Source organism: Crocodylus siamensis, chromosome 5 (genome assembly GCF_052110815.1).
Source record: "Crocodylus siamensis isolate JL-2025a chromosome 5, ASM5211081v1, whole genome shotgun sequence".
NCBI classification, from domain to species: Eukaryota; Metazoa; Chordata; order Crocodylia; family Crocodylidae; genus Crocodylus; species Crocodylus siamensis.
The window spans coordinates 4,363,968-4,390,104 of record NC_143399.1 but is presented as its reverse complement, the minus strand read 5'-3'; the positions used below and the strand labels follow the sequence as shown (position 1 = coordinate 4,390,104).

The 26,137-nt window shown below is 46.5% G+C and overlaps 1 protein-coding gene across 4 annotated transcripts; it reads right to left on the bottom strand.

Annotated features, from left to right (window-relative positions):
- LOC149863407 (cytochrome P450 4B1-like) lies at positions 1-26,084 on the bottom strand. 4 transcript variants are annotated; one of them, XM_090048615.1, is made up of 12 exons: positions 25,894-26,084; positions 18,397-18,538; positions 16,039-16,083; positions 14,480-14,607; positions 14,115-14,266; positions 12,339-12,490; positions 11,383-11,489; positions 9,163-9,353; positions 5,746-5,879; positions 4,969-5,033; positions 3,104-3,186; positions 1-239 (listed from the first exon to the last, which is right to left on the bottom strand). In XM_090048615.1, the coding sequence occupies exons 1-12, from the start codon at positions 26,077-26,079 to the stop codon at positions 71-73; spliced, it is 1,554 nt and encodes a 517-aa protein (XP_089904741.1). In that variant the 5' UTR covers positions 26,080-26,084; the 3' UTR covers positions 1-70. The 4 variants fall into 4 exon arrangements, with proteins under 4 accessions (XP_089904741.1, XP_089904742.1, XP_089904744.1 ...); XM_090048616.1 differs by having other exon boundaries at positions 14,142-14,266; XM_090048618.1 differs by having other exon boundaries at positions 16,029-16,083; positions 25,894-26,032.
- Positions 26,085-26,137: the final 53 nt, after the last annotated feature.

The window sequence follows — 26,137 nt, the reverse complement described above, 5'->3', positions numbered from 1 at the left end:
TAATTTTGGCACCTTTATCATTAGCATTAGCACTGTAACATATCCCATCCCTGCCCTGGCTGCTGGTGTCTCAGCTAAGTTTTTTCAGGTACAGGTAGATCCCATTCTTGGACCGTAGGATAAGCAGAGGTAGTTTGATAGGGGGCTTGCTCAGATCAGCTGAAAGCTCAAAGCGGAGCAGGGTCAGGGCGAGAGCCACTTTCAACTCGTTCATGGCAAACTGTTGTCCGATGCAGTTCCTAAACAGAGAGAGAGGACAAATGAATTCACTGCTGAGGACTTTCTCTCCAGAATTGCAACCCTAATTGCAGGCAAGAGCTAACAAAGATTAAGGGAGGTGGAAAAAACAACCTTTGCATCCCAGAAACATATCCCGAGGCTGTTGATAGTTGCTTCCAATTATAACACTGAGAGGCTGTTCTCAGCCACTGTAGACCAGACTGGTTTTTATCAACTTGGAAGCTAATTTATTTAGGCTGAGCTTTAGCCTGGCACCTGTCCTTGAGTCACAATAATTACCCAGTGGAGTTGGCTTGGCATTTTCTGCTTTGATCAAAGTGAAATCCTGTGAGAAAACATATCGATTTCCAATCAGGATGATGGCATTTACACATCTCAGGCCTCCTAGGACCCTGCAGTAACCCTAAAGCTTGCTAAGAATTTTTCTTCCACCTATTTAAGCTGATCTAATAAAGATATCATATTCACCAAAAAAACCTTGTCTGCTAGCACCCTACAGGGAGTTTCTAAGCAAATCATAATCATTGATGGATGATATCCTCAACATGTGTTCAGCTGGTCACTGCCAGCCAGTCAGTGGCAGAGCCATGATTAAGATCTCAGGTCTCCTAACTTACCATCCCATGATCTAGTCATATATTGGTGTTAGGGAACAGAGCCCGAAAAAAACTGGGCATTTTCCAAGAGAAGCTAATTTCATCGTTTCATAGTTGGTCGGGTCAGAAGGGACCTGAGCAGATCACCGAGTCCGACCCCCTGCCATGGCAGGAAAGAGTACTGGGGTCAGACGACCCCAGCAAGGTGTTCATCCAGCCTCCTCTTAAACACCCCCAGGGTAGGAGCCTGCACCAGTTCTCTTGGAAGTTGGTCCCAGACGCTAGCCGCCCTGACCGTGAAGTCGCGCCTCCTGATCTCCAGCCTAAATCTGCTCTCTGCCAGGTTGTGACCGTTATTCCTGGTCACTCCTGGCGGTGCTCGGGGGAGCAGGGACTCCCCCAATGCCTGCTGGTCCCCCCCGACTAGTTTGTAACAGGCCACTAGATCCCCCTCAGCCTTCTCTTGTGGAGGCTGAACAGGTTTAGGTCCCGTCGCCTCTCCTCGTAGGGCCTGCCCTGCTGCCCCCGACCATGTGGGTGGCCTCCTCTGGACCCTCTCCATGCTGTCCACATCCCTCCTGAAGTGCGGCGCCCAGACCTGGATGCAGTACTCCAGCTGCGGCCTGACCAGTGCCGCACAGAGGGGGAGGATCACCTCCCTGGACCTGCTCGAGATGCATCTGTGGATGCAGGACAAGGTGCGGGTGGCCTTCCTGGTTGCATCCCCACGCTGCTGGCCCATGTTCATCTTGGAGTCAGTGATGACTCCAAGATCCTTTTTTGCCTCTGCGCTGACAAGAGGGGAGTTCCCTAACCTGTAGGTGTGGTGCCGGTTGTTCCTCCCCAGGTGCAGCACCTTGCACTTGTCTGTGTTGAATCCCATCCTGTTCTCATCCGCCCACCCCTGTAATTTGTCTAGGTCTGATGGTAGCCTATTCCTCCCGTCTAGCATGGCCACATCCCCCCACATCTTAGTGTCATCAGCAAATGTGCACAGGTGCTTTTTACCCCCTCGTCCAAGTCACTGATGAAGATGTTGAGCAGTGCGGGCCCGAGGACCGAGCCTGGGGGACCCCACTGCCCACGTCCCTCTGGGTCGAACATGCCCCGTCCACCACCGCTCTCTGGGTGCGGCCCTCCCGCCGGTTGGTGACACATCTGACTGTGTGGGTGTCGACACCACAGCCCCCAGTTTCTTAATGAGAATGGGGTGAGAGACAGTGTCGAAAGCCTTCCGAAAGTCCAGCAAGACTACATCCACTGCTCCCCCTGCGTCTAACGATTTGGTGACCTGGTCGTAAAAGGCCGCCAGGTTGGTCTGACAGGACCTGCCACTGATTAACCCCTGTTGGTTGCCCCTAAGCATGAAATCCCCTGCTGGCCCCTCGTGGATGTGTGCCAGGATAACTCTCTCAAAAAGCTTCCCTAGGACCAAGGTAAGACTGACTGGCTTATAGTTTCCCAGGTCCTCCTTCCTCCCTTTTTGAAGATGGGAACCACATTGGCCTCTTCCAGTCCTCCGGCACCACATGAGAGCCCCACGAGTGCTCGTACGGCTGTGCCAGGGGTCCCGCAATGACCGCAGCTAAGTCCCGCAGCACTCAGGGGTGGAGATCATCCGGACCGGCTGATTTGAATACATCCAGTCCCACCAGACGTTCCCTGACTAGTTCCTCACTGGCCCTTGGCCCGGGTGTGTCTCTCCTGGGGCCTGAGGAGTTTACCATGCCAGGACAGAGAGCCATGTAGGTAGGCAGAGACAGAAAAGAAACAAAAGCATTTTTAATGGAACAAATTGGTAAGGTCCTATTTGTCTACCAGAAAAAGTCAGTATTTACAATAGACTCAAAAGCAGTGAGAGGCAAGGGCTGGGGTCTAGGAGATGAGTTTAGTGCATATGTAAGGGCCTTATTGACAGTATGCAGAGACAACCATTCTGACATGCTCTGGATTTAGATATGTGCTTGAGGTGTGAAGTTTGGGTGTGGATTCAAGAGTTTTCAAAGTTTGTATGCTTGAAATGACAGATGAGCCGAAATTAGAAATCCAGATCCCATTATAAAAGAGGCTGCATTGAAGAGGTGTTTCTCTGAAGGATGATCAGAAAGAAAAAGTCATGACTCCTCCCTCCCACTTGAAACCAATTACAAACTCCCATTGACTTGAAAATGGCCAGGCTTTCACCAAAGGTGTCAGCAATATTCATTGGGATGTGGAGAAGAAACTCGAATTAGATAACGTGATCAATGGATTTGGAGATACTTCACCTGGGCCCAGCTGCAAAAGGCAGGAAAGCATAGGGATGGCGACCAGATGAGTTCTCTGGGGAAAACCTTGAAGGGTCAAAGACCTGCAAAAAATTGTAAAGATGCTCAGTTACAACAACATGATTTAACTTGCAACTTTGCCTAAACACTAAGGTCCAAAAATCAGTCTCTTTGGACATAAGTAAATGAGAGTTGAAGTCAAGTTGATACTTTTTCCCTAGAGATGTAGGGCAATGGCTTCCCATGGCTTTGGAAGGAAAAGGGGTCACCATTTGTATGGCAAGCTGACTTCTTTTCATTGCTAAGACTTGCATCACTTACACACCTTCTAGGTGTGATAATCACCCAGTGACAGCCTCTTTTTCAAAGTACAATATTTTCCTGATTGGTGTGCACTCATCTAAGTGCTCTTTGGAGATACAATTTTCTTCTATGTAACTGTGCAGGCTGGGAAGTGACCTTCTACTACTGCCCCAGAGGCTTCCATGTCCACCCACCTCTGGTGAGTCTATGGTGATGTTGAATTACAGCAAAGTTTACATTAAGCCCTAAAATCACAGTGAACCAAAACCCATCATCCGAAAATACCTGACATATGGAGGTGATGCCCTTCCTTAGCACAGCAGCTAAGATACTCACCCAGAACAAAGAAGACCTTGGAGATCCAGGTCTTACCTTGAGGGGACTTGAACATTGACCTTCTACGTGGGAGGGCAACCACCTAATGGCCAGGCAGAACTGATAGCATTAAAGCTAGGCCATTGGGTAGCCAAGTGGGAAACCATCCTGAGGACTAAAGGAAGAGGGAATCTGACTCCATGCTCAAGGGAATCATAGGGTTGGATGGCACCTCAAGGGTTATCTGGACAGCCCCTTACATGCATGTAGCGTTGTTGTTCCTAAATCATCCCCACAGCCAAAGACCCCATTGCCTGGCTGCAGCATGGGTCAAACCCATTGCTTCTGGAGCCCTCCACGTCCGCAGGCTGGGTCCAATGGCTCTATGAGTGAGATCCAGCCCTGGGCCATAGTTTGGTGATTCCTGCCATAAAAAGACAGGGTGGACTTAGAACATTAGTCCTTCCAGAAGTACTAGTCCTGAAGCTAGATCAGTGATTGCCAACAGGCAGCTTCCTGAAGTGCCTCAAGATCCTTTCAAGGCTTTGTCTAGCCCGGTCTTAAAAACCTCCAAGGATGGAGATTTCACCACCGCTCTGGGCAACCTGTTCCAGTGCTTCACTGCCCTCCTAGTAAGAAAGATTTTCCTACTATCTAACCTCAACTTCTCTTGCTGCAATGTAAGCCCACTGCTCCTTGTCCTGTCATCTGCCCCCACTGAGAACAGCCCAGCTCCATCCTCTTTGCAGCCCCCCTGCAGGGAGGTGATGACAGCTATCCAATCCCTTCTCAATCTTCTCTTCTCCAAAATAAATAAGAACAGTTCCCTCAGATGTCCCCCAACTACTTTCAGTGCCCTCCACTGGACTCTCTCCAACGTGTCCACATCCTTTCTGCAGTGAGATGCCCAACACAGGACACAGGACTCCAGATGTGGCCTCCCCAGTGCTGAGTACAGCAGAATAACCATGTCCCTCAATCTGCTGGCAACACTGCTACTAATACAGCCTCTAAATGTAAATGTGAAATGGAAATTCATAGCACCAAGATCATTCTGACCTGCTGTGATCTTTTTCAGTTCTTTGAAAATACCAGCTTTTAGCTTTCACTTGTTAGGCTTTTTGTGGAAAAATAATAGAACAATTCTTCTGTTCCAAAGGGTGCATCAGGTCTCATGCAGGGTGCCTTAAATCTAAAAAAGGTTGAAAAATCACAGTATAGATGAACCTGGTTCTAAGGAGAACTACCTTTGGATTGTCCCATACTGTGGGGTTTCTGTGAAGACCATAAATACTCAGTATGACTGGAAACCCTGTTAAAAATGAGAGAGAGAAATAAATTATCATACAAGAGGAAAACCAAAAGGATGATGTGGTGCCCTGTTCATTTGCTTTTGTCTTGCAGAATTACACTGGTAAGAAATCTCATTTTTGTGCCCCATTGTCAGTAGTTATCTATGAACTCATTGAGAAACAAGGTTCTAGCAGGAAATATCTCATTCCTTTATGAATGGCGAGAGGAGGGGGAAGGCCAGAACAGATAGTTTGCTAAAGATTTCTAACAAAGATACATTTTGACCTTCGAGGATATATCATCATCAGAAGCAGAAGGACAAATACCAAAAATAAAGTCACAGAAGATATTAGAGGTAAAAGGGTCCTACTGTATGTGAACCATGTGTGTACCAGTGCTGGGGTTTTTAACTGGTACATTCTCCAGTGTATAACCCAACCTGATTTTAAACAAGTTGTACATTATGACCCCATCCGTTCCCTTTAAAATACGTGGAACAGATTATAGATTGAATTTGCCCTTGATCTTTAGCTTAAAACCAAGGATTGCCTTTTATTCATGGAAATAGACCCTGTATCTCCCTCATCAAATCCCCTTACTTCTTAGATATTTTACATATACATTTGAAGCAAAAGGTAAAACACAGCTACCAGACAGGAACACCAACACCACCAATGTGCTTGAACACAGCAGCCTGTTCAGAAATGAAAGAGGAAAAAAACTCAGCAAACCTTTTGGTAAAGTGCGTCCATCCTCAAAAGTGACAGGCGCACTGAGATCCCGCCCAACTAGCACTACAGGAGGGTAAATACGAAGACTCTCCTTTATACACATGGTGGTATAAGTCATCTTCCCAAGGTCCTCCCTGAAAGAAACCAAAGGCAGAGACTGAGAACACATCACCAGGGCTGATGAGCTATTGGCCCAATTTTCTAAATGGACTTCTTTACCCTCACAAAGTGGTGGAGGGGGTCTATAAGCACGCACTGCTTCACTAAGCCAGGGAGAAAAATGAGCTTTCTTCTTCTTGTGGTACATATAGATATTTCGGGAAGTTGGATCACATTAAAAATGGCCACCCAACCTAACTTAGGTCCACCTAACTAGGGTTCTAAGTATAAGGTCTGCACCTGGAAGAACTAAGTGCAAACTGTAGAGATGCTCAGGAAATTTAGTTGTACTAAAAATGGCTGACCTGATCTAAGTTAAGTGCCCCTCCATGGTAGTCTAACTGGTCGCTTGTACACATGATAGGGGTTTAGTCCTTCAGGTTGCAGTCTATGACCCCTAAATTGAAACCTTACCAACACTGTATACATGTGATTGTCCTGGTGACCACAGGCACCTGCTGAAGGCAGGAAGTGGTGAGGGGCCTGATCCTTTTTTCCCATGGAGCCTGCACACCTCTCCCGCAGCTGTGGGGTGAGCGGACTAATGGCTGCAATGTTCCAAGCTGCAACATTGCAAACTAAACTACATCGAGATATAGTTTAGTTTGCAATGATGCAAATTCCTTTTAAACCTACAAAACTCAGGTACACGTAATATGTGACACCATTAAGCCACACAAAGGGAAATTTTCACCTCATTGTTACATGTACAGCACCTACTTAGATTGGGTCAGGCGAGACTGATCACCTGAACTTCTGTACAGTTCCCAGTGCAACCCCAGTACTGGGGAAGCCCAGCTGCTGGCCCCAACCCCAGGGCTGCCCTTTTCCTACCTGCATCCCATGCCCAGCACTAGGCTATTTTTAGCTTTATTCGACTCCCAGACAGACAAGCTCCCCACCCATGAACCAGCCACCCCACCCCGCAAGCACACCAAATGCGCCATCCCACAAGTTGCTCCCAGTGCCAGTTTGACCAGCATTCACCAGTGCCAAGAGCCAAGGAAGTAAAGTCAGGGTGGGGGATGGGAGGGCAGGATGGCGGGGGTTGGTTTCTGGGGGTGGCTGTTCATCCGCAGATGGAGGGCTTCCCAGGGGGGAGAGAGCCCCTCAACCCCCCCACAGATCCTGCTAGCTCCCCAATCCCTCCCGGCAAGCACTCCTGATTCTCCCCCCACAGATCCTACTTGTTCCCTAATCCAGCTGAAGACCCCACTTGCCCCCCCAAGCCCCTCCACTAGCCCCCCAACCCAATTTACCTTAGATCAGATGGCCATTTTTGACTCAATCTAACCTCCCCAGTGTGTGTACATACCTTTGCTGTAACAGAATAGGAGGGAAGGCCATGTTCTGCCTTGCTCCCCTCCATTCCTCCTTGCTTTATAAGGAGTGAAAGGCAGGGTGATTAGACTGGATAGGCTACTTTTGCTTCCTGTCTTTGTATGGAGTTCATAGAGATTAAACCTGAAAAGACCTGTATCTCTTGCTTTCTAGAAAAGTGGTCTAGCCACCCGGGGTGGATTAAGGTGTACTGGGTTCCTGGGCAAAAACAAAATAGGAGACTCTCTGCCCCCCACACAAGTTAGGCTGCATGGGGGAGGGAGGGGACCCTTCCCTTCCTGGTGCTGGCAGGGGAGGCATGCCTGCCTCTTCTCCCTGCTCCCTACTATGGCCAAACATACACACACAGAGACATGCACCCACAGGCATGTGCACAGATGGGCACGCACTCTACTCTCACTCTCTGCACATGGATACAGACACAAACTCTCTCCTTGTCATGAAGACAGACACGCACGCACATGCACGCACACATGCGCATGCATGCACGCGCACAAAAATGCACAGCTGCACACACACAAACAGACACACACATGCAGATGTGCACACAGAAACAGATACATGCACACAGACGTGCAGATGGGCACAGATGCACACACACAGATGCAACGCAAATGCATAGAAACACACAGATGCACACGCAGAGATGCACACACACAGGCACTTGCGCATGCACACAGATGCACAGACGCATGCAAATGTGCACGTGCGCGCGCGCACACACACACACACACACAGAGCCATGCACTTTCCCCTCACAGGACCTTTGCCCTCCCCCACTCCCAATCACTCTGAAGTACCCCCCTCGCCCCTCTCCTCCACTAGCTGCCCGCATCTCTGTCTCACTCCCCACCCGGCCCCTGTCACACAGGGTACTGCTGCCTGGCTGTGTCCATGCGGCCACACACCTTCATCGGCCTGGGCCGGGTCGGGCCCGAAGCATCACGCCACTCCTCTGCAGGTGGGTGGTGGCTCTGGGAGGGGTGGCTATGTAGGTTAAGGTGATTTGGGGGGAGATATAGCCCCCCAAGGCCCTCCAAAGCCCTCCTATCACCACGGCCCACCTACAGAAGCACTGCATGGCACTCCCAGTCAGCTTGCCCACAGCCTGCCCCCGCACCCCCGCCAACCCAGTCCCATTGGTAGAGGGGCTGTGCTTCTGGATGCAAGGAAAGGTGAAAGCTGGGTTTTAAACTTGGCAACATTTTTGTCTCCCTGCTGGGAGACAAAAATGCTCCAAGTTTAAAACCCTACTTTCACTTCCCTGCTGATGAGGGTCCCGGGGCCCCGAATTGGTAGTGGCCCCTGGGCCTGTACCCAGCTGGGCCATGCATTGATCTGCCTATGTAGCCACCAGGACCTGGGCCAGATCCCCTCCAGCTCTTCTCTCGGAGTCTACTACATCTAGCATTTAATGTTCATTGGATAAAATGCATAAACAGAGCATGGAAACCTTCTGCTCCATTGCGAGCTGGGGCTCTGTCTAGAAGCAGGTCCCCCCTCCCTTGCAGGAGAGCATCCATCACTCTGAGCATACTCCGTCTTCTCTTCCTCTGCTCCTCCTGGCTGGACACACCTCCCTCTCCCAGCTGCCGAGGGAGCTAGCTTCCAAGGAAGTGCCAGAGAGGGCCCCGGACAATCCTAACCTGTCACTTGGTGGTGAGAGCATTTGCCGGCTAGTAGGAAATGTGGGTCCCAACCCCCGTGAGAGATGGATGCCTGGAACCCAGGCCTCCTGCCCACTAACCATGTGCCCTAACCACCAGGCTATGTGGCTAAAAGGTAGACAGCCATAACAAAGCAGCAGTTATTGCTAAAGCCAGAAGACTAGCAGCAGCGTCTGGAACTGCCAGATCCCCTGCAATGGCAGTGTTGTGATTTCAAGGGAGGAAGGAGTTGGAGAAAGCCAGGTCTCACCATTGGATAGTCTCTCGGTCTCCCAGGATCTCCTGGATCTCTTCCCTGCATCTCTGTTGGTGCTCAGGGTGCATGGCCATGCAGTACAGGAGCCAGGAGATCCCGCTGGCTGTGGTGTCATGACCTTCAAACATGAATGTGTCCACCTGAGCACGCAGCTCCTCATTGGATAATCCATTCCCATTTTCATCCTTTAAGCAAGCAAGGGCTCAATTAAGGGTTTAGAGCCTCTCTCAGAAAGGTGCTATGAGGCGTCCTGTTGCTTGAAGCTCAGATAGCAAACATTTTACAGAGGAAGGCCTAGGGGTTAATTACTGTGGGACAGATCTTCCCTCCAGCCTGAGCACAACCCTTCTGCATAGGGAAATCCTGTGCAGCATCCAGACATGAGTGCATGCCTAGCCATCCTGGGAGCACAAGAACTGCTCGTTCCATGCATTCGTTGCATCAGAAACACCTCCAGGAGGTCAGAGAGAAGTAAGGGAAAACTGAGTCACTCACTGCCCATCATTCGTGTCAGCCCGTGCAAAGGGCCCAAGGGACCAGGTGATATCTACTGCACTTCTTGGCAGGCTTTAGCAGAGCACTGAATACCCCTGTTCGTTGGGCAACAGCTTCACTCTGACAGAGCTCCCCCACTATGGGGGGTGGGAAAGGGTGCTCTATGCAACCCTAATGAAGATTCAGATTAAATGGTTTGTTCAAATGCTGTCTGATTTCCAGAGCTGCTCAGACAGGAGGCCAGGGGTAGTCAAAGTGCTTGGTGAGAATATGTGGGTTTTTTCAACATGTCACCTGGGAGACCATCTTTGAAGGCCTGCTTTCTTTCTTCGATCACATTACCTGCATCAGGCTTAGGTGACAGTTGTGCCTCCCATATGATGGACACGTAGAGCAATTCCTTAGATCCATATGGTTCTTGTTAGCTCGCCTTCCTGACCCCCTCTCCAGGCCTCCCAGTTCCTCAGATCCTGCCTGGCTCCAAGTCAGTCCATAGCGCTCCATGGGATACCTGATACCCTTACTTTGTACAGTACAATGTTCTGGAAGCCTAAACATTGGAGCAATCCAGCTATTTGCTAGGTAAAGACCAAACTCCATTTCTCTTTATGTATACTGGATAGATTTGGGTGGGAGAAGAGAGAGGGGAAATCACTTTCATTTAAAAAAAAAAAAAAGTAGTCATTCCCCCGACTCAATTTGGTGTGAAATGTCTTTTTAAAAATTGAAATTTAGTACAGGAAGAGATGACCATGATCCAGTCAGCTCAGACAGTTATGTCGCTGTTCCCTCACTGCTCAGATAAAAGGCTTGTTTCCATATAAATAAAATGCATAAATACATCATAGATAAGATCATTGAATATGGTAGGCAATCACTGATCCTCCAATCCATATACATGACATATATGTAAAAGATCTAGTCGGGTGCATGATACATCTTCTTCATGGAGTCCTGCAACCATCACACCTTTGACCTGTATGCCTGGCAAGAGTATGGAGAAGTGGAGGCTGCCCAAGGACCTACCAGCCCCCTTTTAAACTGTTGAGACAGTATTCAAAGGCTAAACTGAATCCAGACAGTCAATGCCTTGATGGTTGTAGCTTCTGACAGACAGCAACAGATAGAAATGCACCCTCAGCAGCTGTTCTTAACAGGGCAATGTCCCTTGGACTTTCTCCAACCAAGAAATACCCACAAAGCAGCAAGGGCTAGGGTTTTGAGGCACCCTATTACTTGCCTTACTCTGGAGGTTGCAAATGGTGGTATTTTATAGGACTTACCCTGCCATGAGTAGCCCCACCATGTTGCCACCAGTCCTCCAGTCAGATGAAGTTTATTCAGCTATGGTCCTGGGTATGACCGTAAAGTGTGCGCCAATGAGGCTGGCCTTGGTTCCCACCCAAAATGGCCAGGTGACTGGTCATGTGAGCAAAACTCTAGCTGCTCTGTGCCATCCCTGCACAAAAGGGATTATGTGCATTAATTCAGCAGCTGGAGATGCAAAGCCAGCTCCACCATGGGTACGAAAGTTGTGCTCCATAGTCTAGGTTTTCATTGGAGAAATACGTCTGTGCATTGTTGATAAATGTGGCCAATCAATGTTAAGCTTATCCCCTGAGAAATTAGACAGGAAAGACCACTTTCCCAGGTGCAAGTGTCTCACAGTGGTTACCTTTCTTGGCTCTCATAAGTCACATGGGAGCTTGTAACACTCACCTTGGCACAGAGAAGAATATCTAGGAAGTCCAGATGTCTCTTCTTCTGGATCTCCTCGAGCACTAGCCCATCTCTGAGGGCCTTCTTTCGTTCTTTGATCACCTTATCTGTATCAGAAAACGGGTGACAGTCATGTGTCTCATGTGATAGCCATTTGAGCGATTTCCTAGATCCATGTAGGTGTCAAAGCAGGTCAGAACTAGATTCCTTCCGATTCATGGAGACTGAAACCACATGAATCGATCAGCATGGTTTCCATTGGCCTCAAGGAACCAGACCAGCAACAGGATCACCTGCACTCTTTATTCTTAATACGCTCATCATGAATAACTCCCCTTTGTTTGAGCAAATTAGCTAGTGTAAATTGCTGTGACCATCCTAATTATACTTAAGTATTCATACCAAAGAGCTCTCCAAATATTGACTGTTGCAGTCTGTTCACTCTAACAGATACTAGGTGCAGCCACTTTAGTCACCTGGTATTGTTTCTGGTCCCTACTGAAAAGCATGATCTTTTTTAAACAGAAGATTGACACACAGGAAATACTGAATACCGAATGTCCTGCTTATGGCATGAGCTCTATAGACCAGTTTCTGTAGTTCATAAGTGTCTTTCATGAGTTTTTCACCAGTTCTACCAATGCTCATGAATGGTACTGCTACTTTAGGAAAGAGGATGAAAAGAGTGTAGTGTTCTTCACTTCAAAGACGTTGATGAATTAACAACTTTTATACTTAATAATTGTGGCTGTGCCTATAAATAACCTGATTGTAACTGTACCCAAGAAATGTTTCTTCCAGATCCTTTGCAAAAACTCCATCTCCGAGCTAGCAAAATTCCTAGTGATTTCAGTGAGAATTTTGGTTCTATAAATATTGAGTGAAGTCTATAGGATTTGGCTCTCATCTCGGCATGCATCCCAAACCAGAGGTGGGAAGAAGACGCAGGAAAATACCTGTGTGGTCATGAGCCATTTTGCAGGCCTGACGGAAGCGACGGCCCCGAGAACTGAACCAGTAAATGAGACCGTTGTGATGTAAGGGCGTCCGCATCCTCAGGTACACCACATCGCTGAGATCGAAGATTGCTCGGATATATTCACTGCCACTGCAGACGGTGTCAGGATGGAGATAGACAAAAACTTCAATTAATAGGACTGCACTGGGAGAAATATCCAGAAGACAGCAGAAAGGTATAGCGAACACCATGGCTTACTGCAAAAAGGAATGGGCTTTTTCTATATGTCATGTTCCTGGGAGAAATCACTTTTCTTCCCAAGTATTAGGCTGTGTCTGAGCATAGAAAAACAATAACCCAGGGAAACATCTTGACTCAGTATAGTGTAACACCATGGCCTATTCCCCACATTGGAGAAAATCTGAGCCCTGTGCCCAGTTGTATGGAGCAGAGCTATTCAGGAGCATTAATAAAGTAGGATTTTCTTCAGAGCAATTATTCATCCAAATGAAAGCCAAAATGCTGACATGCAGGAATAGGTTTTCTCCAACATACCAAATCATCTTCCTAAATCATACCTGGCTACATGTACAACTATTTAATTTATAAATAGTTATAGGTCTTTATGGAGGTACAGCCATCTATATAACACAATTAGCTCTATATCAGTCAGCTTTTCTTGGTCTTCAGTGATATTCTGTGCCTCAAATACACTGCAAAAAAAATCTCAATTTCTTCACACCCTCTAATCAAAGACCTCTTGATTTGATCGGTACTTCCATGGCTTCTGCATTTGATTTCCTAACAGTGGTTCTAGATCCAGGTGGCACATGGTGGTGAATCCCCCTGTCTGAGGTGTATCAACTAGGGGGGTGCAAACTCGTTGATTTGGATCACTGTCCTCAATTCAATTCAGCCAAATCCAAATCTGAAAATTCGATGCCGATTTGGAGAATCAGTGATTCAGCCATAGGCACAACTTTAAATGTTTTTTCAATATACCTCAAGGTACCAGGCACAGTTCATGATCACTGCGATGCTGGGGTGGATAGAGCATGCCACAGGAGTGCCAGGGAGCCCCTTGCGTGCTCAGCGGTGAACCTGGAAGTGGACCAGAAGTACTTCTAGTCCACTTCCAGGTCCACTGGGGAGCACACAGGGGGCCTCCCTGTGCCTCCCCCCAGCTCAACGATCAGCCGCAGGGAGACCCTAGGTGCCCCCCAGACCCAGGCGGCACCAGTTGCTGAGCCAGGGAGGCACAGAGAAGCCTCCCTGCATGCTCCCCAGTGGACCCAGAAATGGACCAGGAGTGATTCTGAACTACTTCCAGGTCTGCTGCCGAGCACGCTGGAACACCCCCCATGCTCCCGTGGGACGCTGCATCTGCCCCACCACCACAGCAGTCATGAGCTGCGTAGTACCTTGAGGTATGTAGAAAAAACATTTAGATCTGTGTCTATGTCCGAATTGCCAAATCTTTCCAAATCTCTCTGAAACAATTTGGAGAGATTAAAGGATTTCCTGATTCGATTTGGATTCAGAGATTCGGCCACCGAATCGGGCCAAATCTCCACCGACTTGAATTGGGGACTGAAGCTTCACACAGCCCTAGTATCAGCCACCCTCCAGTACTTCAAGAACACAAAGATCCCAAGGGTGAATCCCTTAGGCTTCAGCCCACTTGCATTGACATCCACCTGGTACCCAGTTCAGCCCTAGTCGCACACCCCCATACTGAACTGAATGTGATTTGAGGTTGGCAAGAATATTTCACCAGCATTTGAGAGGATCCATTCCCGACCTGTCTGTCTGGCAGTTGCTGTGATGACTGAAGGCGCATTTCATGATGGTGTCCAGAGTCATCAAGCTGATGGGCTGGAAGATCTCCACTGACTTATCTGGTGTGGCCACCTGTTCCCATTTGTTCTAGTAGAGGAGGGAGTGAGGTGAGAAGGGAGAGAGTTCCACGAGAGAGCAGAAATCCTAGTAACTGCTCTTATACTAGGGCTGATTCACCTCCCAGCAGGGAGATAGGATTCAAATGATTTTAAAATCACCCTAAAGCTATAGATCAATGTTAATAAATGAGGAGGGAGCAGGAGATGATTGAAATCATCACAGGAAAAGAGCGATTCCTACCAGCATCTGTCTGACAGAGTCTGCCATCAGGTTCACGTAAGGCTTCAAGACATCATAGTGAAAGCCTGGTGTCAGCAGCTTCCGTTGCTTGAACCATTTTGCTCCACTTGTAACCAGCAATCCTTCTCCTGGGGGGTCACCATATAAAAGAGCTGGTTAGATCATTTCATAGCAAGCAATGAATTTCAGGTGGCCTGTTTAGCCTCTAATATGGATGGTCTTAAGTGCAGATGTGTCGGGTGTTTGCATTAGGATGATGACAGAGTTTTCTTTAGGTGGGTGACCTCAACAGAAGCACTTGGTTTCTACATGAGCATCTTGCAATGCAATTATTTTCTTTCCTGTCAGAATTATCGAAGGGAAGAGCATTCATTTCAAAATGCCAGGAAATGAGCTTGAGGTTTTCCTGTGGGAAGTTTTGTTGCAAAATATTTCAAATTGATATTTCAAAATGAAATGGCAGCTTACTTTAGACTTGAAACTTAGACTTGAGTTTAGTTCCATTTAGACTTGAAAATTCCAATGTAAAAAAAAAAATCAGAACTGAAGCAACAAGCCAGATAGTTCCATCTAGTATTTTCCTCACAGAAAACTAAATGTCAAAATGGAGACAACACCCCCCCCCATTTATATCAGAAAACTAAATGTCAAAATGGAGACAACAACCTCCATTTATATCAGAAAACTAAATGTCAATATGGACTCAACCCGCCCGCCCCACCCCATATTATATAGCAGAAAACCGGAAAGAAAAAAAGTTGGGCACATCTACTTTTAATCTGGGCAAAGGTACTTGGAAATGAACTCTGATGGGACACTGGTTTATCTTTGTGCTGCCTTGTCAAACAGAACCGTGGGGTGATTGCCTTTGATAACATATTCCAAAACCTCTGATGTATCTTGTTAGACTGACTTAAGGGATAAGTTAAGACAGGGGCCTATGGGATAGATTTGGACTGTGGGCCTTGGACCAACCCTGTGTACCATGTGCAGAGCCAGTCTCACTGGACCTGGCACCATAGGCCAGTATAGGGAACATTCAACACAGATAGGTTGAGGCCTCTGGACTAGTCCCCGAGGCTGAGTACAGGGCTGGTCCGGTGGGGTACTACATGCAGCACACTCCCCAAACCAGCACCCTGTGCTATGGGCAGCACCTGTGGCACCAGATCCAGTCCTTCTGCCACCTGCAGTGCAAGCCCCAGAGCAGAATTGGAGCGTGCTGCTCACAGCACCCCACCGGACGGGTCCTGCTCGCTAACTCTGGTGCAGCTAGATCCAGGCTACAGACCAGTCCAGTGCCTGGGGCTGGAGGAGTTAGACACCTCTGGGTTAAAGTAAATGATTCAGATTGGACTCTGAACTTCCCACTCTCCTGCATTTAATTTGCCCACTTCTTTTAGCAAATCCTCTCTGGCGTGCATGTGAGTGCGTGTGTTTGTGTGTTGCAACAAGGACATTGGACCACTCTGTATTTGCACAGCACAAAATTCTTTTAAAGTTCTTTATAGCAGTATATCTGCACAGAGTAAGTAAGAACAAGACATACCAGTACCTACCAAGCCATGGAAGTACAAAAAAGTATGGCACGAAACTCTTAGGATCTGTGGAATTCAATATAACACAAAGAGATGTTATTACAGTGAAATGAACACGAGGACAATATGCAGCTCCTTATGTTGTAGAAAGATTTCAGATTTTGGCCCTGCTGTAGTAAAGCAATTAGCAAAAGTACCTCCGAGTGACCATGTCTACACATGTGCTTTACTGCAAAGTAGACTATGGAGTTGGTGTCACCATCTACATGTGCTATACGGTATTAGACTGCAGTAAACTAAACATGGGAGTAAGATAGTACATATCCCCTGCCAGCCAGGCTGAAATTGCTGCTGTCTTGGGTGTATGTGTAGATGCTGCACTTGGAAATAGTTTACTCCATCTCAAACTTCTCCAGAGTTTATTTCTTCACATTATTTGCACATGCAAATGCACTCAGTTTTATTCTTCTTAGTAACAAACTCAATACTGGGAGGGAAAATCTGTTTGCAGGAAAATATGTTGCACTTTATATTTGAAATTCTATTTATAAATAGTTAGTTATCAGGTATTAATAAATGATTGACAGACTTTCCAAGCGTATTAGACATATGTAGTATTTGTTATAGATGCTACATCAGGAAAAGGTATCCTAAATACCTCTAAGGAATCCATTGGCTTGCTGGACTTAGCTACCACAGTTGCATAGCCGTTCATTTTAAAAAAAATACTACTACTAAACCATCTTTTATCAACTGTTTATTAATGGGAAAATGTAATGTAGTGTGATTAAGTATTCTCTCTCTCCAGAAATTTTTGTTCATGAATGCAACCCTCAATCTAGATTAATGCTCTATCTAAGTGACAGAATTTGGGTTTTTATATATCCACTTTAACATTTCTTTTTGCTCATTTTTGCATCAACTTCCACCCTAAAATAAAGGAAAATTATTTGAATAGCAGCTGTTCTGTTCATAGAAAAGTAGGTGATGGGACTTCAGGAAGTCACATTTGGTCCAGCCCCCCTGCTCAAAGTAGTATCATCCCTGACTATACCATCAGTCAAGTGTCTACCTAATCTACTCTTGAAGACTTCCAAGGATGGAAATTATACAATTTCCCTAGGTAACCTGATACAATGCTTGAGCATCCTCATAGTCAGAAAGTTCCTCTTCATCTGTAACCTGAATTTCATCTACTGCAGCTTGATGCCATTGCTTCTAGTCCTATCCCCTATGACTACAGAGAAAAGCCCATGTCCATCCTCTCTGTAATCACTCTTCAGGTATTTGAAGACTGGTATCAAATCCTCCCCAGTCTTCTCTTCTCTAGCCTAAATAACCGTATAGTTCTTTCACGCTTTACTCATAAGTCTTGCCTCCCAGGCTGCCAATCATTTTTGTTGCTCTACACTGGACTCTTACCAAACTGTCCACATCCTTCTGAAGTGTGGGGCCCAAAACTGGACACAAGACTCTGGGTGAGGCCTCACCAGTATTGAATAGAATGGAAGAATCACTTCTCTTGATTTTCAAGTGACACTCCTCTTAATGCAACCCAGTATGCTCTTGGCTCTTTTAGCTACAGGAGCATTGTTGCCTCTCATTCAGCTTATGATCTACTGTAACCCCCAGGTCCCTCTATGCAGTACTGCAGCCTAGCCAGTCATTCCCCAGTCTGTATTTATACATGCAAAGATTCCATCCCAAGTTCAGGATTTCACACCTGTCCTTGTTGAATCTCATCTGTCTAATTGTGGATTACAGTGGATCATTTTCCAGCCTATTTGGGTCACTCTGGATCCTAGCCCTACTCCCCAGAGTACCTGTAACTCAGTTCAATGTGGTGTTGTTTACAAATGTGCTGCACATGCACTCAATCCCACCATCCAAATTATCAGTGAAGATATTAGAAAATACCTGACCCAGGTCTGAACCCTGGAGAATCCCACTTACCATGAGGAAGAAAAGCAGGCACGGCTGGTGAACTCAGACTGGTGGGATGGGTGGAGTGGCACACAGGAGCAGGGGCAGGGGGTGTGCAGCCAGAGCAGGGGGTTGCAGCCTCCCTCCTCCTAGCCAGCTGCAAACCCCCCTTCCTCCTCACTCCTGTGTGATGCTCCAGCCACCCCCCAGTCTGAGTTCACCAGCTGCACCTGAAGAAAAGCACTCACACAAGAGTCTGACACTTCATAAACACATGTGCTCAGCGATATCTTTTATTAGACCAACTGAGTAATTGGAAAGAAGTTTTTTGCAAGCTTATGGGTCCAATCACTCTTCTTCAGGCACAGGAAGCACTCAGCAAGGATATTATTCTCACCGGTTCACGAATTTTGTAATATAAAGAATTATCCTTAAATATTGAAAGCAGTTCCTTACCTGCTCTGCTGTATACAGCTTTGGCATATTCCGGATGGTTGATATTCAAGAATGCTAAGAAACCTCCAAACCACAATGGGTGACAGCGTGGGAATTTTTGTGCCCAGGATTCAGTGTTGTCCAGTTCTTCCTCTGGGTTAAGCTGTGTTATTCAATGAAAGGAAATAAGAGTTCAAGACAGATATTTATTAGTACACTCTGAATGGGGAATATCCTTAGAGGCCAGGAAGGCAGAAAAATGACATAATCAGAACAGACAATGGACTAGAAGGCCCAGGGAGGAGAGTGTATTTTGATTTTTATATTGCAACAATTGAATAGGCTTTTCTCATCGTCTGAAGCCCAGCAAGCCCCCTGTTCATTAGAGATGTGCATCACAGGTGCAGAGAAGAGAAAAGATTGAACTAGTCAGTGTTGGTTAAGCCCTGGTCAGTAATGGCTCTTTCTAAAAGTCCCCTAGCTCTGTGCTCTGCCTTGGGTTACCAACTGGGGACCCTTAATTCGGACTTGCACTCCATTTCTTCCTCCACTTTCAGGAAACATTTCATAGTTTCACAGAAAATGTGAGTTGGCAGGGACCTCAGGAGGTCACATCTAGTCTAACCCCCTGGTCAGAGGAGGACCAGCCCCAACTACATCATCCCAGCCATTTGGATACACCTTGGCTCAGTAGCTTCCCATCTGAGTTCAGCCATGTAGCTGAGTCAGGATCCATTTTACGTGAACATGTAAGATCAGATTTTCAGCTGACATAAATTGGCACAGCTCCCGTGAAGTCAATGGGGCTACATCCATGTACACAAGCTGAAGAGCAGGCCCTTGAAACTGAAAGTTGGGAAGATTGGCAAGAGATTCCCCCCATTCCAAAGTCCTGCTATTGCTAAACTGGGAGTGTTGGGGACCTGGACTTTGACACCCAGCTGACTCGTACTGGCATGGTGAACCTTAGCCACTACTATCTCTGTTACAAAACATAGGAGACTCTGCCCTGCCTTCTGTTTGCTGAACTAGCAGGTTTCCTTCCAACTATGCCAGCCAGAGATAATCAACAAAGTGGGAAGCTTCATTTAAAGGGACCTGCCTTGACTTTCAGAATCTTCTTTGAAGGTGTTTGAGTTCTAATAGGAAAAAAAACTCAGCCAAGACGATGACCACATGTAGTGACTTTGTCAAAATGTTTTCCAGCCATTGTTAACACATACTTCACCCAACAACTTCTTGCCCAAACAAGACCGTACACATTTCCATCTTCTCTGAATCTATAAAAAATAAGTATAATGCTACATGCTTGCCTTGAGCTGCCAGCTTTATGACTGGGTTGTTTGAAAGGTCTTGTTTGTGTGACACTGTTTGGTGCTACGTAGACTTGCAGTATGATGGATATAGCAGACCATTCTAAATAAACAGGATTACATCAAAGAAATACCAAAATCCATTACCAACTTCTCTTGCTAACAAAACAACCTGTAATCTAGAACCTGGGCAATTGTTTGGTATAACTCTAGTATGTGAAGAGTCATCTAGCTGGCAAAAAACAAGATAGGGAGATGTCCTCAGCTTGGGGCCAAGATGGGAACAGTTACTCATTAGAGCATGAAAAGTGGGGTGCAGAAGATGTGGCACATCATGACATATAACCCAACACATTTTTCTCTAGTTAAAGAGAAACTAGAAGCTTTACTAATATCTTAGGGGGCTAATACTATTCAGTTTAAGAGGTAAGCAAAAACAAATTTAACTAATAGAATGTGCGTTAATTTACCAAATAATTTATTGAGCTGAAAAAAACCCACAACAAACTAGGCAAAAAATAGTTAAAAGGTATTGTGCCAGTAGTCCTGTAGTCATTATCTTTAAAGGCACATCTCTTATTCAGAATCGCAAAAGAAATTCTAACCTTCTTGAGGGTTTGGATGGTGCCTCCAGTCCTTCATTGTCAGTCTTTTCTATAACTGAGTTAATACTACCACACTTGAGTTAAGGTTTTTAGCTAGATCTAAAAACTGTCATCAGGACTATAGAGTTGTTGGTTGTATCCGTGTTGGTCTAAGGACACAGGTAGACAAGGTTCTTTGAGTAAATGTGATATCTTTTATTAGACCAATTAAATAGTTGGAAAAATTGTTCTTGGCAAAGTGTGTTTGCACCCAAGGGCTTGCAAAGAACAATTTTTCCAACTACTTAGTTGATCTAATAAAATATATTACTTTCCCCAAAAGACCTCAGCAGGAGTATGAAATAGAAGGGAGCCGTTCCCAGAAATAGCTAACAGAAAGCAAAACTGTAGAAGAAAGGATAGTTTGAGTAATGAAACATCAAGATCATTAAAAAGGAGAGGGGGTCATCAGTACTTGTGGAGTGGAGAGACATTAGAAGGAATCAGAGAGATGATAACAAGCCATGGAGACTATTAACTCTCCCACTGGTGCATGAATAGAAATGCTACTGCCTCTCCCAGGCAGTTAGTTTTAAAATGTGGGTAGAGCAAGAATTAAAGGAAGGGTGCAACTATGCCAGTGCTGCCCGCCTCCCTCCACCTCGTCCTTGATCCACCCTTGCAAATACGGAAGGTGCTTGCAGAACTGTAGGACAACCAAAAGAACCTGAAACAAAAGCAAAAGACTTTTCAAAAGGACTTAAAAACAAATTGAAGAAAAAATCCGAAACAGGAGCTGTGGAGGCTTCTCAAAAGTAAAATCATTGGCCAAATGTTTCCCAATAAAGGCTGAGAAATTATATGCATGAGGAAACAAATCCACTGGTTTAGCACTGTGGCAAAGTGGGACTCCCTGACTAGTCACAGTGCTAGTTTACCCACTTGCCTTCGGGCACGCCTCCCACCTGTCTTGCCATTCCTTGTTGTTAATTAATTAAGATATTAATTAAGATGGGAGGCTGGCCATTCTTGCCCTGATGCCAGGAGACACTATCTGTGGCTCTGCTTCTCCCCTACACCGCAACCCACACCTTAATTAATTAATTAAGATATTAATTAATTCTTGCTTGCCATTCCTTGTTGTTAATTAATTAAGATATTAATTAAGATGGGAGGCTGGCCATTCTTGCCCTGATGCCAGGAGACACTATCTGTGGCTCTGCTTCTCCCCTACACCGCAACCCACACCTTGCAGATGGCAACCAGATGACAGTGCTCCCAACCTACAGGTGGACCAAGCTTAGGCCTCATTGTCAGGCCTCAGACACACACACATTCATACTGCCTTCCTCTCACTAGGGCCTCTCACACTCCACCCTCTCACAGCACCTCTTTCACGTCTCAGCAACTTGTACTGCCTTGCTCCCTCTTGGTGCAGGCCCCTTAAGCCATAGGCTTTAGATAGCTCATACCTTGGGTGGCAGACATACCATCTTTTGGGCCTCTCCCACAACCCTCACTGGGGTAGTGGCCAGCCAATTACCCAACTGATTCTAAGCTTGCCCTGGCCTCTTCCAGGGCAACTCTATATACTCAGACATACCGAGCTCCCAGCCCTCTAGTCTTCTCCCCCACTGTGGTCCCTTCTCTCTGCCCCCTTCCTAGGGGCACCCCTCACCGGGGCAGTTTTAATTCACACCACAACTGGTGTTCCAGAGTCTCACAGGGACTCTCACTCCTCTCCCCTGCTCCCCGCCCCTGGAGCAGTAGGACATTGTACACAGCTGTAGGTCTTGCTTTCGACCCTTGGCCTCCCAGCAGTAGAGGACTTCATAGAATCATAGAAGTAGGGTTGGAAGGGACCTTGTAGATCTTCAAGTCTGACCCCCCGCCCAGCCGGGAGAAAAGACTGGACTCAAATGAATCCAGCCAGGTAGTCATTAAGCCTCTCCTTAAAGATCCCCAGGGTAGGAGCCAGCACCACTTCCCTAGGAAGTTGGTTTCAGCTCCTAGGCACCCTAACTGTGAAGTAGTTCTTGCGGATGTCTAATCTAAACCTACTCTCCAATAATTTGTGTCCATTGTTCCTTGTCATGCCAGAGGGCGCTAGGGGAAACAGTGTCTCCCCCAAACCCTTCTGGTCCCCCCTCGTGAGTTTATAGACAGTCACCAGGTCCCCCCTCAGCCTTCTCTTGTGAAGGCTGAACAGGTTCAGGTCCCGCAGTCTTTCATTGTAGGGTCTGCCCTGTTGTTCCTGGATCATGCGTGTGGCCTCCTCTGGACCCTTTCAATGTTGTCCGCATCCCTCCTAAAGTGCAGTGCCCAGAACTGGATGCAGTACTCCAGCTGCGGCCTGACCAGCATCGCATAGAGGGGAAGGATCACCTCCCTGGACCTGCTCGAGATGCTCCTGTGGATGCACGACAAAGTCCGGTTAGCCCTGCCAACCGTGACCTCGCATTGTCGGCCCATGTTCATCTTGGAGTCAATCATGACTCCAAGCATAGTTTCAAAATGTGACGTAGCGGATCACAGTGGTCAAATGAGTCCAGCCAGGTAGTCATAAAGCCTCTTGATGACTTGATAACAGGAATGGACTTGCAGCAAGGATATAAGGAATGGGGAAATGCATTGAGAAGGAATGCAAAGAGGTGTGGACCACAGGCAAAGTCAGATACATAGAAGTGAACCATGGAGAGGGTGAGGCTAACCATTTACAACACTTTCCTTCCTCATTTGTTGCCTGTAGGGGATGGGAGAAATGCACGGTGCAGGATGATATAATATCCCTTGTGGGCATTTTCTGTTCATCCTCAAAGTCCTGATGAATTGCTGGGAAAACAGATCTCAAGAAACAAGGCTCAGTGGCCCAGTTCTGAAAATGTTGGAAATATTACCCCTAGAAAAACAACCCAACTATCCAGCTATGATAATAGGCCCTTGAGACAGATTTGGTGCCAGTGCTGAACAAGACAGAGCACAGCTAAGGGCTACGGGGACACCAAAAGAAAAGACACAACTATTTCATACATGCCCAATTGGACTTTCACATGAAAATCAATGAAAGGGGGTCAGAGGCACTCCAGCTGGTGTTGTCCCAGGACAAATTTTTACTTGCAAGAGAAAAGAAAGATAGCAGCTGACCAACATGAACTTTTTAGGGAAAACCTCGGGAAAGGGAATTCATTCTACCCTGATTCATGACAGTTTTGAATGACGAGATGAATACGAAATGTAGTTAGCCAGAAAAATAGGTATGCAGTGATGCAAAAAATTAAGGGGAATAGATCATTACAATGCTCAACCCACAGAGTGGGAAAGGAAGGGTTGTTCTAAATTCAAGACTGTACTTTTAAGCTTTGTCTCTCTAGTTAATGTTTCATCTTTTCCTCACTGAGGATCCTTCCACTGGGATTCTCTGTTCTAGTCAAAGATCAGCCCTATGGTTTTCATTTGACTCGGCTGTTAAACTACATCAAGGGGAAATTGGTGATTCAATGCATATACCAGGATCTATGACGTGCAAAGGAATAGCGGGTGCTGGGTCAAGACTTGCTAATGAGAGAATAGGGGACTGAAAACTGTACCACCTACTTGGCCTCAGAGAGACAGGGACTGTGGAGTGTCTGAAAATGGGTGTGAAATTTGGGCGTGCAAGAATGCAGGGAAGGAGCTTAGATAGCAAAGAGATTAGACATGCTAATAACCGGTATCAACTGCATTTTGGCTAATAACTCTGTAGTAATAGCTGGGAAAGGAATGTAATAAAGGATCCTATCTGTGGATTTTATCTATAGGAATCCAAGTTGCAGCTTAGATTAAGCAATACATGTGGAGGTAGCCTTACCACTGCAAATGTATTGTTTTTCTTCCCAGAACAGAAACCACTATTACAGCTGTATCCTGCAATAGCAGCAAAGGGAAAGTGGGGAGTAATTGAGACCTGCTTTCAGTTTTGGAGGCAGTCGTATCTGCTAATGTCCACGTGGAAATGAAGCAGGAATGGACTCCCGTTCTCCTCAGCCAGTTGCAGAAAGAGGAAGCATAGTTTCAAAATGTGATGTAGTGGATCTAACAGTTTGTGGTTCAGAGGCAAGCTAGGTGGAAGGAGTGCAAATGCACTCCCAGCATTTCCATTGCATTTGTTATCATACTGTGCTGTATCTTTTTACGAGAAGCAGAGCAGTCTGGCTTGTCCTGGTTAAAAATCAGCAGCTGTGCTAATTCAGCAGAGAGATTGGCGGTGCTGTCCTTGCCTGGCACACTATTTGATGGGGATGATTTTAAGCGGTAGCAGGAGTGGCCTGCTGTTTATCACTAAATAAGTGGGAAGAAGGGATACAGTGCATTCAGGATGTGCATCAGAAAAAACGACTGAGCTTTCAATGACTGGTCTTGCCCATTATTCCGAAGTGGAGCGGGGAATAAAGAAGGATTGAATTTCATCTGAAGTATAGAAAACCGCAAGTAAAGGTTTCTCTTCTGTTGCCATGACTGCAAATACCTTTAGTACTCTGTAAAATGCGATGTCTGTTTATTCAGACTGGATCTGAAAAGTGAGTGTTGATAAGCAGAAGGAACTTGGAAAACAAAGCACTTGTGAAGCGCGCCAAGTCCGGCAGGAATGTAAATGGCTGATTTTCATCCAATGGAAATACAAGGCATATTTCACAACATGTTTCTTTCACTTGTTATTTCTAAATAACACCCTGATGCATACTAGTACCATCCAAAAGAACAGCTCCCTTTGCAAACTACCATCTTCATACTGTCCCTCCCAACTTTGTCGACCTGCAGACCTTCGAAAGTCCACAGGATTCACCATGGAGCTCCCCACAACCCACTGGTGCTGAGGAAGAGTCTGCTAAGGGCCAAAGCAGCACCTGCACGGCCTGTGAGACCTGCAGCGAGACATTGTGGGGACTGGGAGTACAAATCAAGGTATGGGAGCAAGGGCAGGAGGTGAAGCTATCGGAGACCTGGAGCTGGGAGCCGTGCAGGATCTAAGGATGCAGGTAGAAACCAGAAGAGCTGTGCTTCTCTCTAAGCTCTCAATTGCAAGCTGCTTTGAAACCCCCAGTCACCAGAGCCTGATACATCCCACGAGTTATTTCCCAAATATGCCCCATCTTGTTTTCTAAACACAAACTTTCATACAACGCCCCCTGGAAAAAAACTTGTCTTGGGAAATCTGTTGCTAATTTATGCAGCATTAAGGGCTGGGAGGATCTCCAAAACATGAAAAGGGCTATTTGTGTTCAGTCGAGACCTGAAATCTCAAAAAAAAAAAAAAAAAGCGGGGGGAAACTGTCTTCATGGACTATAGACTACAGGAGCAAAATATGAAAGGGTTAAAGGAAAACTCAAAAAAGTCTCTTATTTATGGAGAACCTGTCCCTTCCCCATAACCCCTGTGCCTTTAGTGACAGTGGGCTCCTCTGAGGAAGGATTCAAATAAAAAGAAAAGCAAGTCGATATACAGTCCATTGTCTGCACCTCCGCTCAGCTGCCTCCCAACAGCTGCTCTGCTCACAGAGCTGAAAGCTGAGCTACCCCTGGGGTTGTGTGCATGCACACACAGCATGCACACAGATCCCGCACACACTCAGCTGCCAGCTTACCATTTTGATGTGCCCGTACAGCCAATGGTCAGGAGGGCCAGGGAAGTTCTTTAACACTCGGTGCATCTCCTGCTTCTTCCTGTAGAGCTGGGCCACTTTCAGGAGCACGTAGGTCAGGCACAACACCACAGCCAGGCGGAAGACCTGGGAGACATCTCCAGGTATCCAGGGCCACAACAAATTCATCTCCGTGTCCAGCAGAGATTTCAGGTGAGCCCTCTGCCAGAGCTTTATATAGTAGAGC